This window comes from Pan paniscus, chromosome 8, assembly GCF_029289425.2.
Source record: "Pan paniscus chromosome 8, NHGRI_mPanPan1-v2.0_pri, whole genome shotgun sequence".
Lineage (NCBI taxonomy): Eukaryota > Metazoa > Chordata > Mammalia > Primates > Hominidae > Pan > Pan paniscus.
The window spans coordinates 133,352,744-133,370,088 of record NC_073257.2 but is presented as its reverse complement, the minus strand read 5'-3'; the positions used below and the strand labels follow the sequence as shown (position 1 = coordinate 133,370,088).

General features: G+C 46.1%; 1 protein-coding gene across 4 annotated transcripts in view; it reads left to right on the top strand.

The window, feature by feature from the left end:
• Positions 1–17,345, top strand: part of FGFR2 (fibroblast growth factor receptor 2) — a 119,229-nt gene that overhangs the window by 91,052 nt on the left and 10,832 nt on the right. For all 4 annotated transcript variants that reach the window (XM_008950993.3, XM_024930382.3, XM_008950985.4 and 1 more), the window contains 4 exons: positions 2,610–2,761; positions 5,600–5,721; positions 7,944–8,054; positions 9,833–10,023. In XM_008950993.3, coding sequence (XP_008949241.1) covers positions 2,610–2,761; positions 5,600–5,721; positions 7,944–8,054; positions 9,833–10,023 — 576 coding nt within the window. The remainder of the gene's footprint in view (positions 1–2,609; positions 2,762–5,599; positions 5,722–7,943; positions 8,055–9,832; positions 10,024–17,345) is intronic.

Here is a 17,345-nt window from a genome sequence, read left to right as displayed (position 1 = left end):
GCTTAATCGGTTCCCACTCCTCTATTGATTGCAGCTTCCTATGCACCCCATAGTGGAATCCTGGAAACTGGTATCCAGTGATGAGGGGCTACGCTGCAGGCCGTGCAGAGAGTGTTCTGGCTGTACAACCTGCCAGACCCTGGCCGTTTGCGGAAGTCGTCCCATTGCTAGGCCTCTTTTTTTTTTTTTTTTTTTGAGACCGAGTCTTGCTCTGTTGCCCAGGCTGGAGTGCTGTGGTGCAACCTCAGCTCACTGCAACCTCTGCCTCCTGGGTTTAAGCGATTCTCCTGCCTCAGCCTCCCGAGTAGCTGGGATTACAGGCGCCTACCACCACAACCGACTCATTTTTTTTATTTTTAGTAGAGATAGGGTTTCACCATGTTGGCCAGGCTGGTCTCAAACTCCTGACCTCAAGTGATCTGCCCGCTTCCTCCTCCCAAAGTGCTGAGATTACGGCGTGAGCCACCGCGCCTGGCCGGCCGGTTCTTACTAGTTTGGCTGGAGCTTCTTGCCCATGATATCCTCAAGCATAAGGTCCCCCTGCAATGAGTGGTGATTTTTGCCTGTTCATGGGGAATAACTTTCAGAAGACCTTCTTAGTCTTGAAAACACCTGCGTACTTAAGCATCCACAGCACACGGCCCTGATGCAGAATGAATTAGGAGGACAGAAAGATTTGGGGAAGCATTATTGGCCGTTAAACCCGCTCCTGAATCTTTCTGAGCTCTGTAGATGGAGCTTGAGATGTTCCTGTGGACCAATGCAAACTGGAAGTCTTGATGTTCTCTGAAAGTTCCTGGCTTCTGTTGTGTCCCGCAGACGAGGTCAGCTCACTACAGTGAGGTTGGATACCACATGGCTGGGACTTTAAAGTTGTCTGTTTCATCCAGGGTGGGGCTTATGCCTAGTCTGTGACCTCAGTGGGGAGCAGGACGGATTCCCCAGGAGCACCCACATTTACCTTCTCGTCTTTTCCCGCTTGCTTCTGCCATTTGCTTGTGCAACCCAGACACTTGGGTGTGAGGATCTCAGCTCCACAATCAATGATTCTTTAGTTCCCGCTTTTAAAACATTTTGACCATACAATGAATAAATGTTGCTCATACTATCTGCATAATGAAGTTTAGGAATAACTACCCCCTGCCAAAAGATTGAATGGAAGGCTCAGGAAGTGCTCATGTACGTTTTAAAAGATAATAGGAATTCTATGTGAAAAATGGCCCACTTCTTTATTTTAATACTGAAAACAACTTCCTAATCCTAAAATGATTTTCTTCCCCTAATCTATTCTTGGGCATCTTCTTGAATTTCCAGCCTGCTTTGAGGGAAGTCTGGGTTTACAAAGGCGAGATTCAAAGCTTTTCAAACAGGACAGGTCCTCTGGTTCCCTGTGAGAAGAGCCCAGGACCCAACCTGTGAAAGTTCATCCCACCTAAATTTGTTCATCTGGACTTGGTCTTTGCCAGTGTGATTGAAGGCGTTTGTAAGCACATCCAGGAGTGCTATCCACCTGGGCAGTCACGCAGGAGACAGAGCCCAGGGTGGGCTAGTTGGCTGCTTGGAGATGGATCGTGGTTAACTTCACATTCTTGTTCTCTTGGGCCAAAGTCTTGTTCATGGTTTAGAATAAGACAGTGTTCAAGCAGCCTGTGGTCAGACTAAGATTGCGTAGTCATCCTCAGAAGTGGCCTTCCAGTGTGCTCTGCGTGAGTCTTTTTTTTCCATAGAAACCAGCCAAAGGACAGTGATATATTTAAGAAATAATCATTTTATCAGACACACTGAAATGGATCAGGATAAACAAGAAAGTAACTTGGTGGAGCCCTGTGTACTGCCAGGTGGGAGAGGAGTTCTCTTGTGTGGTTATGGGAAAAGGTGTATTTTCTTTCCATTGATGCTTCATCCCACGTGTTTAGTGCACTGGTTTCTGAAACCGAAGACAAGAGGCAGCCCATTTCCACTGAATAGCCTGGCCATCAATAAGTTTCCAGAAGGACTGGGGAGAAACAAAGAATGGCCCGCAATGCTGGGGTCTTGGGTTATTTTGAGTTAAAGGGACTCGGAGCTACTGAATGTCTTCCACATTCAAGTCCTAGAACTCTTGCCTTGAGATATTCCACTTTACATTTCCAAAGACAGAGGAAATATGGTAGAGCCAATTTCCTAAAAGTTTTCATAGAATTTCATAAGCACAGCATTGATCCTGATCTGGGTGGTCTGAGTGGAGATCCATTATCCAGGGCTCCAGTACAGGTGCAGGTACAACCATAAAGGCACTAATGAAGCCAGAGAGGACTGTCTGCATGTCCTCAAGTGACTCTCTGGAGGAATTAGGACAGAAAGAAAATTTACATTGTGATCAGATGGTATAGAAAAATTTCATAGAAAAACCTGAACATAGGAACATACAATTTGGATGAAATCTGGTACTGCATGGACTGGAGGGCAGAGGAGTTAGATTCCAGTGGTTTTCTAATTTGGTTTCTGACTTCTGCCAGCCCCCAACCCATTCCTTTCTAAGATTCGATACTCTGGCTGGGCTCTGGCTGACTTCCAGCCTTCTCAGATGGAGCCAGGATTACATCTGTGTCTTTGCATTTTGTATCCAGGTTTCGGCTGAGTCCAGCTCCTCCATGAACTCCAACACCCCGCTGGTGAGGATAACAACACGCCTCTCTTCAACGGCAGACACCCCCATGCTGGCAGGGGTCTCCGAGTATGAACTTCCAGAGGACCCAAAATGGGAGTTTCCAAGAGATAAGTGAGTACTTCTCTTGGCCGTGTCCCAGGATGGAGACTCAGCTATAAATGGGGATATTGGATTAACATTTTCTTTTTATGACCCTTAGCCGCAAAGGTCTTGGTGTGATGATGTCAGCAGGAGTAAGATTGTATTTCAAATAACCAGCTCCTGGAAAAGAAAAGAACGGATTTAAAAAAAAATAACTCCTTGAAAGCAGAGCTACTTGCCCCTGGCTGGTCCCCAAAGAAGATGGCATCTGGTTATCATTTTTTAAGTGTCTGGGCAATTCAGACTCCGTCAAATGGAATAAAAGTAGAATTATCCAATTTATAAAACAGATCGGACATTCCAGCTTTTGGTTACTAGAACAAGACTGTTCTCTGTTCACTTCTGTGGAGAAATTAGATGCAGAATATAAATGGCCTTAAGGACCGCTACCCAATGTTGCTGTTCTCATTGGTTATTAATGTCATATTGGGCTGAAAAGCTTCAAATATGGTACCTGACATCTAATTTCTGTGATCCATAATATTTTCCTTGTTGGATGATACAGAGGTGTGCCAATCAGATGTTTAGTCAAAATATGGCCACCTGGGTGGTGTTGGGGCTACGTATCTCTTGGTCTCGCTTGAACTCCATGTACTGGAGCTCCATTGGGCTGCATTTGAATCCTGGCTTTGCCAGACAGTGGCTGGGCAACCTCGGGTGAGGCACCTGATTCTCTGAAATTCATTCTCATAAAATGAGGGTGGTGGTTCAGACCTCCCAGGACTGAGCAGAGTTCTTGGCTTGTGCGAGTTTTCCTTTCCTTTCCCTTCACGTGGTGGTAACCTGGGAGCTCTGAACTGCAAACCTCAGCAGGATCATTGTGTGGGGCATGGAGTCAGTGGGCAGAATTTGAGCTCCTAGCCCTCTTCCTCTAGGCAGGGACCGACCCCCAGATCCTCCTTCTGAAAGGAAGTGCAGTGGTCATTGTAGGGCTGTCCACTCACTTCTGGGGCACTTTTTGTAGTCACAGCTTGAGAGTACGGGAAGGTGGAAATGCTGACTACTTCTGCATCACATACACTGGAATAAGCTCTTGACTTGCTTATAAGCAGCTACCCTGTTTGCCTTGACATTTTCAGTAGCTCCTGAGATTATATACACTTCTCATGTGTACATATACACATTTGGAAATGCAAAGATAAGCTCTTCCAGAGACTGATCTGATGAGCTCTATTTGGAAGGGAGAGGTAGCTTATGTGGCTGGCACTTCTGATTTTGATTCACGTGATGTCACATCAGTTTTGTTTCCCAAGTGCCAATTTAGAGATGTGTACCGTTAGCTAGGACTGAATAATTGTATGGATATTATTTGGTTAGAGTGTTAATGGAAATAATTTCCAGTTGATTTGTATACTGTAGTGAAAAGACCACTCACTCATTCACTTATTCATTCACTCAAGGCATGTTAATTGGACATTTACTGGTGGGGCACCAGAGAAAACACCAAGAATGGTTTCTTTACCTGTAGGATGTGGAGAAATGGATGTTTCTTGTGAACTCCGCCAGCCCTAGTTTGTGTGTGATTATATACACAGATAGGTTTATGTGCACATTCCTATATATATAACTGAACTGGGGAGTTGTGATCATATTTTAAGAAATTGCAGCTTTCGGGTTTAGTCCATAGTTTTTGCCACCTGTGACACCACAGTCAACAGTGGAAGTCTGTATGTGCCCAACTGTTACCTCCCACCCGGGGTACCCTGAGTGTGGAAAATCTGAGTGCTAAACATTTCAAAACAGTGTTTAGCGCAAACGTAGGTGGAACAGATTTCCAATGAATGAAGGCTATTTAGAAGCAGTTTATTAGATCGGAGGCAGAAGTTATACAAAGAAAGGATTGTTATGCTTGTAGTAGCAAGGCAGTGGGACATAAATTAGCCATTTTTCCAATGCAAATATTTATTTTCTGCCAAGATGTTAAATTTAATTTTAGTTCTGGGTAGAAACAAAATGACCTCAGCATAGCACACGCTGCCCTTAGTCTTTATACTGAACTTTTGCAAACTATTGTGTACTTACCATAAATACTGTTTACTAATGGCAGCTCCATGCTTTGCTGTGTTATGCTTAAGTTAGAAAGAGCCGTATTTATAAGTATTCCAAAGACTTTTGCGTTTTGTTGGTTTCTGGAATGCACAAGGACAATATATGGCTATTCGTCCAATGTGCATAGACCTTGTAATCTTAGAAATTTAATTTGTGGTGTTCACTTTGGATTTTCTTCATTGTTAATTTTATGTAGTCATAAGGACTTTTAAACTTATGTCAAAAAAAAGTCCCCAATTTTTTAGAATTTTCTTTTTAGTAAAAAGTTAGAGATTCCTTGAAATGCTTTTAAGAGGCATATCCTGTAACTTGGCAAGGAATGTGACCATAAAATCCATTGGTATTTGAATAATAATTTTAAAGTCACCATTTTACAGGGACAAAAAAATAAGAACAGTCTTAATGTTTTTTCTTTGAGCCATTCTAAATTACAAATATTTAATTGGCTCAAGATCAAAAGCTCTTCTCTGGCACTTAGGAAAGCTGACCACCGCACTAGCAAGGATACCTTCCCTAAAGAAAATAAACCGAGAATACCAATGTGAAATTTAATAGCTGTTCCACCAGTAATTGACATTCTCTAAAACGTCACTAGGAAAATACTCAGGCGCGTGTGTACCCTAAGTCTCATTAGTTCCATATGATAAGCACTCCATGCTTTAGCAAGCCGCTGAAAGATTTTTATATTTAGTTCTGGAATTTCCCTCACTACACCCCGTCACCAGATGCTATGTGCTAATCCCCTATTTACACATTTAGGCTGACACTGGGCAAGCCCCTGGGAGAAGGTTGCTTTGGGCAAGTGGTCATGGCAGAAGCAGTGGGAATTGACAAAGACAAGCCCAAGGAGGCGGTCACCGTGGCCGTGAAGATGTTGAAAGGTGAGCGGGGAGGCGGGAGGCTCGGGGAGGGGCTGGGTGGAGAGTCTTATCAAGAAAGTTCCTTTTGTGGCATGTGAACTCTATCATGGCACGGGGTCAGAGAGCACATAGTTGACCTAGGGGTTGAGAAGTTTTCGGTATAAATCAGCATCTCGGACAGACTATTTATCTTGAGCTGTGTGTACTTATAAAGAAAAGCCAGTTTTGTTAGAAAGCGGTAGCTTCCTACATAGAGTTATTCTTTGACTCCTTCTTCGTGACCACAATTCTTCATTCTCTCTGTATTTTTATGTGCTTAGAAATTATCAACTCACATATAATTGGATTTATTAGCTAGGAGTTGGTGTGTTAGATTTGGGACTTAAACCTTAACTTTACAAGTACAAGGAAATTTGTGTTTTTGGAGGGAACGAAGAGACGTAAGGGAGCAGAAAGCCTTCTCTTTTGCGTGAGGAACAAAGCAGAAATGACACTGGTCTGGGAGAGTCACTTAGAAGCTGAGAAGGAGTGAACAGGATCAGGGCTGGTGCAGAGCCTCCTGGGACACATAAACAATTACCCTGAGATGTAAATGTCGTGTTGTGTTTGTGGGACTGTGAACACTTCTACGTTAACCTTCCAACCCTGCTTCATGCCCATGTCCAAAGAACTTAAAGAACTTTTAACCATTAACTTATTCGTCCTGCAGTATTCTTTTATGAGAAGAGTTATAGGGAACGGTCACATTATAAATCCTCTTGTAGGGATCTCGGAAAGAAGATCCCACGCCGAGTGTTTCCCACGTTTCCAGGCAGAGAGGCCCGTCCTTGGGATATGGTGCTGGGCATGTCGCAGGCGCTTTGGAATTAGGCTTTGTCTTTCTTTTGTGGGTTCTCATGGGATAGTCATCACATCCCTCCCAAGGGGAAGTAGCAGGCTGGACTTTGTCAACAAGATGTGTGTTTTGTTTTTTGGGTTTTTTAAAAGGCTGTTTATCTGAGTGACTCCCAAGGAAAACTAGAGTGCTTTGAGATGTTCCCCACCTTGGAGCCTGATGCCGGGGAGGAACACTGTGCTTTCTTGCCCCAGGTGTCATGGCACCACTGACGGAGGCAGCCCCTGGCTGCGTACCAGGGCCAGGTGTGGGGAGGACCCAGGCTTCTCATCTCTTTTGGCGGAACTTCTGGTTTTGCTAATGGAGCTCAGAGTTACATGGGATATTGCAAAAAGGGAGGTCTGGGAGTTCTCTTTCTCTTGTGATGCCCAGGCTGGCAGCCTTCCCTGTAAGGACACAGAAGGATATTAGTCCCCAAGCCATTGTGGCGTGTCCTTTCTTACAGCCCACAGCTGTGTCTCCCTCCCTCCTCATGGCCCGTGGCTCCCTCCTTCACATACATCAGTGTAAATTTTGCACACACAGTCACTTGTATTGATCTTCCTTTTGTGAAGCTAAAAAACTATTTGCAACGTGGTTCTTATCCATGCCCATATTTCATTTTTTTTTTTTTAAAGGAAACCCAGATTTTCCATACTGAGTTAGCTTGAGGTAGAGGGCACATGGGAAAGTCTTGCCACTTAGGAGAATCTAAGAGAAGCTAACTGCGAGCCCGCGTATGTGGGACCTGTGCCATTCTTGCTTGAAATTACAGAGCGGAAGTTTATGTAACTTTTCTTAGGATGGGAACTGCAGTGCCCTCTGAGAAGCCACTAGAAGTCGCAGCCCTTTACCTGCTCAGAATGCACATGCACACACGTTTATGGCCCTGTTTATGGGGAACCGTCTGAACCCACCTCGGAACGCTCTAAGGGCCTCGAGGGGCTGGGTTAAGAATGCTTGGTCGGGAGCAAGTCTGTAGTGATTTGAAATGGCCCTACCCTTGGTCTCCTCGCTGGTTTCAGGCACCATGAAGTTTGGTGTGGTTTTCTGAGACGCCTTAGATATGGCAGAGGATGAGATTATCTCATGGTCTAGGAAAGAACTGGCATTAGTGTCAGAAGCCCCTGCTCTCGTCCTGACTCTTGGCCCCATTGGCCCCCCAGTGAGCTCTTTGACACAGAGTGAGGCAGTTCCCTGTGTAGGCCTTTGTCCCTTCCTCGATAAAATGAGGGAGATGATTTGGAAAATCTTTTCTGATTCTGAAATTCAATTTCATGCTGTTTCAACTAAGTCTTTGGCAACTAACAGTAGCTGCCCATGAGTTAGAGGAAATGAACTGATTTGTGAATATGCCTACTGTTCATAGATGATGCCACAGAGAAAGACCTTTCTGATCTGGTGTCAGAGATGGAGATGATGAAGATGATTGGGAAACACAAGAATATCATAAATCTTCTTGGAGCCTGCACACAGGATGGTGAGTAGGAGGAAAAACTGCATTCGCCCAAATACTCTGCAGTTTGATTGAATCATTTTAGAAATGGTTGGGCTTCCAGATCCTGCTCCCAGAGCACCCTGTGTGCATGTTTAAAGTTCTTTTTAAAATCCCCATTGGAAGATGTTCCTAGCCATGAACACAAAGAAGGGTCTGTGCCCGTACCTGGGGGCCAGTGGAAAGGAGGGTGCAGGTGACTTTGGATTTGAGGGCCTAGAGGGCCCTGCTGTTTCTAGGTCATAACCTGGAGGGGGTTTTGGAAAAGGCAGCCTCCTTATGTTTTTGTTTTGTAAGTGCTAAGAGAGATTTGTCAGAACAAGATCCTATGTTTTGGTTGAGAAGTTCTTCCCTTAAAACAGGGATTGAAGAATCCACATCTTGCTGTGGGTCACAGATGGCTGAGCTCCCAAGAATAGCTTAAAAGAGGAGAAAGCGGTATGAAGGAATACGTTATTTTCCCTGGGGGAGAGAGACCCTGTCTTCTTCCATTGAATGTTTACTGGCACTTTGAAATCAATTTGCTAAGTAATTAGTAAACTTGAAAACGCCTATCTTTGACTTAGCAATTTCTCTTATAGGTCTATATAGGAATTGGCGAACTTTTTCTGTAAAGGGAGGTCGTAGAGATATTTTAGACTTTTGTGGGCCGTATGGTCTTTGTCGCAACTTCTCGTGTCTGCCATAGTAGTGAGAAAGCAGTGCTAGAAGTACAGAAATGAATGGACCTGGCTGCATGCCAATAAAATTTAATTACCCAAACAGGCGGTAGGCAGGATTTGGCTTGCAGGCTGTAGTCTGCCAACCCCGAGTCTATACCATGGAGAAATTATTGCACACGTGTGTAAGGGAACATGTACAGAGATGTTCATTGCCTACTGTTTGTTATGGCTGAAACCTGGAAGCAAATGCCTATGCATATAAGGGAATGGATAAATAAAGTGTGGTGTGTTTATACGATACAGTATATGCAGCTGTGAAAAGGAATGATCTAGTTTTGTTTTTATAAGCCCAACAAGCCCAAAAGGATAATGTATGGGTAAAAATTGTTGCAAAGCTCTAAGAGCTTTATTATTCATTTATGTGATTAAAAATAATATATTACTTATTGAATAGTTAAAATGAACCAAAAGGATACAGTGGAGGGATCCATTGCTTTCCAAGAGTGCGCAGGTGACAGCATGAGAGTGACAGGGAAGAGCACGTCAACTGTGTCTCTGTGCCTTTTGAGGCTATCATGACCAAGGGCTTATTTATCGTTTTGGAGAGATTATAATCATATTTTTATGTGTGCTTTTCTGTATGTTAAAACTTTTTCTTTTTTCTTCTTCTTCTTTTTTTTTTTTTTTTTTTGAGACAAAGTCTCGCTCTGTTGCCCAGGCTGGAGTGCAGTGGTGTGATCTCGGCTCACTACAGCCTCCACCTCCTGGGTTCAAGCGATTCTCCTGCCTCAGCCTCTCAAGTAGCTGGGACTATAGGTGTGTGTCACCGCGCCCAGCTAATTTTTGTATTTTTAGTAGAGATGAGGTTTCGCTATGCTGGCCAGGCTGGTCTTGAACTCCTGGCCTCATGTGATCCACCTGCCTCGGCCTCTGTAAGGTCTGGGATTACAGATATGAGGCACCACGCCCAGCCGCTGTATGTTAAACTTTAAAAAAAAAAAAAAAAAAGCATGGGTTGTAATAACTAAAAATGTTTTGCTGAATTGCCCAAGGGCAGACCCTGGATTCTCTCTTTAGGGAGCTTCTCTTCTTCCTCAACAGGGCCTCTCTATGTCATAGTTGAGTATGCCTCTAAAGGCAACCTCCGAGAATACCTCCGAGCCCGGAGGCCACCCGGGATGGAGTACTCCTATGACATTAACCGTGTTCCTGAGGAGCAGATGACCTTCAAGGACTTGGTGTCATGCACCTACCAGCTGGCCAGAGGCATGGAGTACTTGGCTTCCCAAAAAGTGAGTCTTTCACATTCTACTTGGTTGGGTGGAATCCAACTAAAAATGTCTTTAAAGAAAACAGGCAATTTGGACATGCTCATTTGCTAGATCAAGCCCTCGCATGTCTTGTACAACCTGGAAAATATTTATTGCGTTATTCCCATTTGAGTTTAATGAACTCTTTAAAACCAAAGCAGCCTCATAAACCTATAGCATCGCTGCAGAGATGAGCAGAAAAGATACCTCTTCTTTGAGACAGGACCATGTGTGATTTCCCTCGGAATTCAGCTCTCCAGGTGGGAAATGGATGGTTTTAAAGGCCCCCTTTAATTCGGATGATTTTCTTTCTTTCTTTTTTTTTTTCTTAAGCTTCATTTATTTTGTGGTTACTGAGTTTTTGAACGTAGACTTTAGGTGTTTAGTGTTTTGGGTTTGATATGGCATTAAATATTCTAAGAGTAAAGGTCAAACAAAGGGGTATTTTAGTAACCTTGCGTCCTGGAGCTCTGCGTTTATTTTGTCTCGTTTGGCGGGTGACCCTCTGTGGTTAGAAGTTGGCCAGGTCCCCTGAGGTGGACTGCCTGCATTCCAGGCATGCCACTTACCGTGGAACTTGAAACATTTCAGTTATTCTGACAGTAGTTAGACAGGTGCCCAGATGTCCTCGGAGGCATTTTGGATGACCCAAAACTCCCTTGTCAGCCCCACACATAGGGAAGCGGAGGGGCGGAGCTGCCTCCTGTGCAGAGGTGGGCCTTGCTCCTACCTGCATTGCAGTTTATTGCAGTGCCAGGAATTCCTTGGGTCCCCAAAGAGGTGAGATCCTCTGGTCGGCGTGGACCCTCTGTCACTGGGGGTCTGGGTTGCCTGAAGAGTCACAAACTCAAGTCTCCATGGGGCCATGCCAGTCACACCACCAAGGCCTGCGGATCACTCAGAGTGCAGAGATTCGAGGGATGGCTGCACCTCAGCTCTACTCTCTGGCCACATAGGAACATGGCCCAGAGCTACCCCATGTTCTGGATGGTTTTTTCTTTCTTTCAAACAGGCTGGAGTGCCGTGGCATAATCACAGCTCACTGCAGCCTTGACCTCCTGGGTTCAGGTGAGCCTCCCACCTCAACCTCCTGAGTAGCTGGGAGTACGAGGATGTGCCACCATGCCTGGCTAAGTTTTGTGTTTTTTGTTTTTTTTTTTTGGTAGAGACGGGATTTTGCCTTTTTTCTTTTTAATTTAAGAAAAACTTTAAAAACATTTTTTCAGGAGAGTTTAGAGTTTAAGACTTTTTCAGATCTTTTTCGTATAAAAATCTCCCAATATATAGGTTTTAGGAAACTAATTAAACACAGTTTTGACTTCTGTGATTGTGTTTATGTACACGTGCGTGTGTGTGCGTGTATGTAGGGTAGTTTGCCAATCTATTTGGCATCCAGAGACAACCAGACAGATCCAGAACATGGGACATTTGACAAGATATCGCTTCAAAATGTCAGTGTCTCGAAAGACAAAAATTGCTAGGGAGATAGTTCCAGATAAAAGGGGGCCGATGAGACAATTCCTAAGTGTAAAAGTGGGATCCTGGACTGGATCCTGTGGGTCGGGGAGGGTGGCCAGTTCTTAGAAAGGACATTTGTGAGTGTCCTTTGAATATGGACTGTATAATATTACTGGTTATATTTCTGTATCAGTGTTGAATTTGCGGGGGATGGTGACAGTGGTATCTGTTGTAGGAGAAATACGCTGAAGAATTGAGATTTGTGAAGTATCAGTGATGCCTGCAGCTCAGTTTTAAGTGGTCCAGCCATAAAATATAATCAATCCATTCACTATCCCAAGTGTGTATGTGTGTGGGGGCAGGTGGGGCAGGACATGGAGACAGCAAGTGATTGAGTAGGTGTAACAAGCAAACCCAGCAGTGGTGGATACTCACTGTGCCATCCCTCCTTTTCTGCAGCTGTGAACTCTTCCTAAATAAGCCTGGGGAGGGTAGCCCATCTGTAGGCTGCCTATTTTGATATTCTGGTCTTGATCACTCCCTGCCCTACCTGTGTGGGAGATAGGGGAAGCAGTTTTGCACCCAGCAAGGCGGTGCTACTAGGAGAAATGTGGTAGGAGGGCTGGCTCAGTCATTTTATTAAATCCTTCAACATCTACTCCTAGAGCACCCCCGATGTCTCATGCCCTTGGTCAGGCTCTCCAGCGAAGTGGCCAGAAGAGACATAGTCCTTGACCTCCTGGGGCAGGAACCATGGGTGACAGTAAGAGAAATTGACCGTAAATGTGGGAATGAAAATAAGGTTGTAAAAAAATATTGAAAAAGGTGCCATGGAGGAAACAGTGGAATAAGGCCTTACTCATGCCAGGACGCTGCACTTTGCTGTCACTGCCATGGAAGCCTCTGAGGGGGAGGAAGAGGATCCGTTTGTGCTTCAAAAATGCCTCTCGTTGCTGCTTGTGTGGTGAATGGGAAGGCTGAGCCCCTGTCAAAGGTGATGATGGTTTGGGCTAGGGTCTGTTGGGTCCAAAGACACTGAGAAAAGCTGGTGGGCTGATGTTGGACATATTTTGCTCTTGGGATAGTGAATGGATTGATTAGATAGGAGGGAGAGAAAGAGAGATCAAGGATGACTTCTGGATTTCCAGTTTGAAAAACTGGATGGTGGTGCAGCTTCCAAGTCTGGGAGGACTTGGGAATCAGGGCCGGGGCAGGGGGCATAGATTTGGGTGGAAAATCCGAGCTCGTCTTGAGCGTATCTGAGTCATCCAAGGGGAGATAATGAAGAAGCTGCAGGCAGCAGCTCAGCTCTGAGGGTGGGCTAACAGCTGGGAGGCAGCAAAGGGAGCTGTGAGTTCAAGCCATGGGCGTGGACAAACTCATGTGCGGAGAAGCTTGGAAGAGGAGAACAGAAGCCTGAAGTCAGGTCCTGAGAAAATTCTCAAATCTAGAGATTGACTGAAAGCACCAGAAACAGCAGCGGAGGCCGAGCAGGCACAGCCTGAGCAGTAGGAAAATCAGGACATGGAGCACAGAGGCCCCACATGGGAGCTTCAGGAAGGAGGGGGCAGGCAGTAGAGCCTCGGCACTCAGACTGGTGAGAAGCACGGGTGTTGAGTCCTGGTCCTAGAGGCAGTGGTGGTACCCCTGCCCACCCTGGCCCTGAGGACCCAGAGCTCCTTCCTGTTTTGGAGCTGGCGGAGAGAAAACTAAGAGACGAACTTTGCTAAGCAGGGCAAATGCATCCATTTAATCGTGGAAGAACGGAAGTACCCATATTAAAGTGTTGTGATAATAGTAACTATCGTTATTATTAATTACTGACCCCTCCGGGAGAAGCTAACCGTCTTCCAGGCACCGTGGCAGAGCATTTGACATAAAGCATCTTACGTAGCCCTCAGAACAACCCGGAAATAGGTGGGATTTGGATCCCCATTGTATGGGGGAGGACGATGAGGAAGCAGCAGGAATGGTTTGAGACCAGATGTGTCAGGAGGACTCAGATGTCCTCACTTCTGAGAAGCGGAGTTGTAGGTCCGAAGAGTGGAGTGGCAGGTCCCAGACCTAGGTCTCCTGGTCCCCCACTCAGCTGTCTCCTGCTCTCAGGAGGCCCCTAACTCTCTCTAAACTGAGGCAGAACCAATGAGATTCCACGTGGGGGGCGGGTGAGGGGTTGTTTAGTGCCCCAGTGTGGCCTCATTGTCTCTACATTGAATAACAGCCCAAGGTAAAAGGGATATTGTATGGGCCTTTAAGACATGGCATGGTTCCAAAGCCACTTCCTGGAGGCCACCTGCAGTTAAGGACCCAGAATAGGTTTGAAAATGGAGGTAGATGAAGATGTTAAGCATGGTCCCCTTGCGAGGGCTCTGCTTCCAAAAATGGAGGGCTTATTCTTGAAAGTGGAGAATGAAGAACCAGGCAAAGGGTCCGGCCCTGGCTTTCCCACACCCATCCCCTCACAATGGGGAGCCATGGGCTTGTGAGAGACCTGCTTGCCTGAAGGAAGGGGCAAAAGAGAACTGTTGATTACATCGTTACTGATGTACTGGGTTCATCTGTGCTCAGCGCTGGGCCGATTGAGATGAACACACAGTGCCTGGCCTCCAGCAGCTTTCAGTGGTGTGTGTACATGTGCGTGTGTGCGTGAGTGTGTGAGTGTTGGGGTCGGGGTTGGGGACTGGAGACAGAGAAGTGAAAAAACACCATGGTGTATATAGCAATGCAATTAGGTAATAGGGTATTTGAGCCTTACACAATTTATAAAATCCTTACTATTTTTAGCTCAAATCACACGAATTTTACTTTTTTAACCAAATCCCAAACCCAGTTAACCCTCAAAGTGTTAAACCTGAGCAGTTTGTTTTTCGTTTTTGTTTTTGAGACAGGGTCTCTCTCTGTCACCTGGCTGGAGTGCAGTGGCGTGATCTTGGCTCACTGCAGCCTTGGCCTCCTGGGTTCAAGTGATTCTCCCACCTCAGCCTCCTGAGTTGCTGGGACTACAGGCATGTACCACCATACCTGGCTATTTTTTGGTAGAGACGGGGTTTTACCATACCATGTTGGCCAGGCTGGTCTTGAACTCCTGACCTCAAGTGATCTGCCCACCTCAGCCTCCCAAAGTGCTGGGATTACAGGCATGAGCCACTGCGCCTGGCCCTGAGCAGATTTTTTTTTTTGGTTGAGACAGAGTCTAGCTCTTTCGCCGAGGCTGGAGTTCAGTGGCGCTATCTCGGCTCACTGCAGCCTCTGCCTCCCAGGTTCTAGCGATTCTCCTGCCTCAGCCTCCCAAGTAGCTGGGACTACAGGCGCTTGCCACCACGCCCGGCTAATTTTTTGTGTTTTTAGTAGAGATGGGGTTTCGCTGTGTTAGCCAGGGTGGTCTCCATCTCCTGACCTCGGGATCCGCCTGCCTCGGCCTCCCAAAGTGCTGGGATAACAGGTGTGAGCCACCACGCTCAGCCTGAGCAGTTTTTTTAGTGAAGCCCCAGCTTCCCCACCTGTAAAATGGGTATAACACTATCCATGTCATAGGTTGCCGCAGGAATTCGATGTCATCAGCCATACTGGGCACAGGGCATACTGTCTACATCATAGGGATGTTGGTCTTCCTTCCCTTAGTGACCCACTGACCTTCCCCTATGGAACACCAAACTGTCCCAGGGCCCTAATTGTATAAAATGGTCAGCTCCCTGTGCTGGAGAACAGCTCACATTCCTGTGGATGACGGGAATTTGGCTTGCCTTTGATTACTTTCTTTTTCTCGGGTGTGGGTTCCAAGTCTCCTCTTATTCAACCCAGAGGCTGGGGTTTGATGTTTCCTAGCCCCTGGGATGAGGGATGGCCACGCTAGACTCTGGCTTTTGCTGAGAAGATGGTGGAGGGAGCCGTCAGCAGTGTCTCTGTGCAAGCTGAGCCCTAATGCATAGTTGGAGCCCAGTGCGTGGGAAGCACATTCTTCTGACCACACAGCTTGCCAGACACACAGAGCGCGTGTCGGCAGGAGCACACCACCGGGAGAGTTTGGCCCGGGGCTTGGAAGTTCAATTTGAAGAGGCTTCCAAAACTGGGAACAGGGCTGCAGCCCCAGACGAATCTCCAGGCAGCTTCTGTGAGCTCTCACGTTTCCTGCTTCCAACCTGGCCAGGGATTGCAAGCTTGCGTGGCTTTCTTGCTTTCCCGCTTCTGGGCTTAGGCTACCCGGGAGGCCCAGAAGTGTGTGAACACAAGGAATAGCTAGGGGTCGGGGTGGAATCAAATAATTCCTTATTTATATTTCAGGGATCACGTAGCTTGCCCCTTTTTTAATTGTCCATTTCGTGGAGTGCCTAAGATCGCCCCCATTTCAGCCTTGTTGAATGGACTGATAAGACTTTCTGCTTCGTATGATAGTTAACCTTTGCCAGTAACCAGTGTAAAAGGCTTCGGTGGTGATATTTGCTTCTTTGTGTCTTATCTCTTCCCAAAATAGAAGGTGATGATTGGAGACCCTAATTACCTTGTATCTTGTGGAAATCTTGCTATATGAAAGTGTAACAAAAATGCAGCAGCTCACAATAGCGTATCATTTGTAGAAAGGAAAAATCATAGGCCGGGCGTGGTGGCTCACGCCTATAATCCCAATACTTTGGGAGGCCGAGGTGGGTGGATCACTTGAGGTCAGGAGTTTGAGACCAGCCTGACCAACATGGTGAAACCCTATCTCTACCAAAAATACAAAATTAGCCTGATGTGGTGGTGGGCACCTGCAATCCCAGCTACTTGGGAGGCTGAGGGCAGGAGAATCACTTGAACCTGGGAGGCAGAGGTTACATTGAGCCAAGATCGTGCCACTGCACTCTAGCCTGGGAAACAAGAGTGAAACTCCGTCTCAAAAAAAAAAAAAAAAAAAAAAGAAGGAAAAGTCGTAATAGATCTTTCTGAGACCCAAGAGTTAGTGTCAAGACAATAAATTAGCTGTTCTGCAGCAAGTATTTAATATTTCAGTGTTTAGAATCAGTGTATGTGGCACATTCAGGCTGAGGCCAGGTGTTAGGAGAAACTGGACTGAGAACGTGGATAGACGGGCATTGGCCATGGTAGAGACCAAGAAAGGACATGACTAGTCATTTCAGGAACCTTAGTCATGGGACATGGAGGAGGTACAACAGGGCTAAGTTTGGAAGCGTAGAGACCCACTAGACGGGCAGTGTGGAAGTCTCAGGGGGAGGGGGCAGACAGTGAAGATGGCCTGGACTAAGGGATTAGCAGTGGGAAAGGCATGGTGTGGACACATGGGAAGGCATTTTGGAGTTGAAATCAACAGGACTTGGGAGGAATATGTAAAGAATACCGGTGTATAGCTCTCCGATTAAGAGAGACAAAGCATTGGAGGAGTTGAAACCTTGAATTTGAGACGTCGAGGGAATGTCAGTGGGGAAGTGTCCCACAGACAGTTGAAAATGAGAACATGGGTCTCAGGAGGGAGGTCATGATGGAGATACGAACTTGCGCATATTTTGTATGTGTTTAGAATTAATGCCTGGAGGATATATGGAAATACATAAACTTAATGGAACAATTCCTCTATTTGAAGGGACAGAAAAAGAGAAGAGCCAGCCAGAGATTCTAAGAGGGCAGGGAGAGACAGAGAGGCAGCTGAGGGAAGGGGACGGGATAAAACTAAACAGAGGGGCTGGGTGTGGTGGCTCACACCTGTAATCTTAGCACTTTGGGAGGCCGACGCGGGTGGCTCACCTGAGGTCAGGAGTTCGAGACCAGCCTGACCGACATGGTGAAACCCCATCTCTACTAAAAATACAAAATATTAGCCGGGAGTGGTGGCAGGCACCTGTAATCTCAGCTAC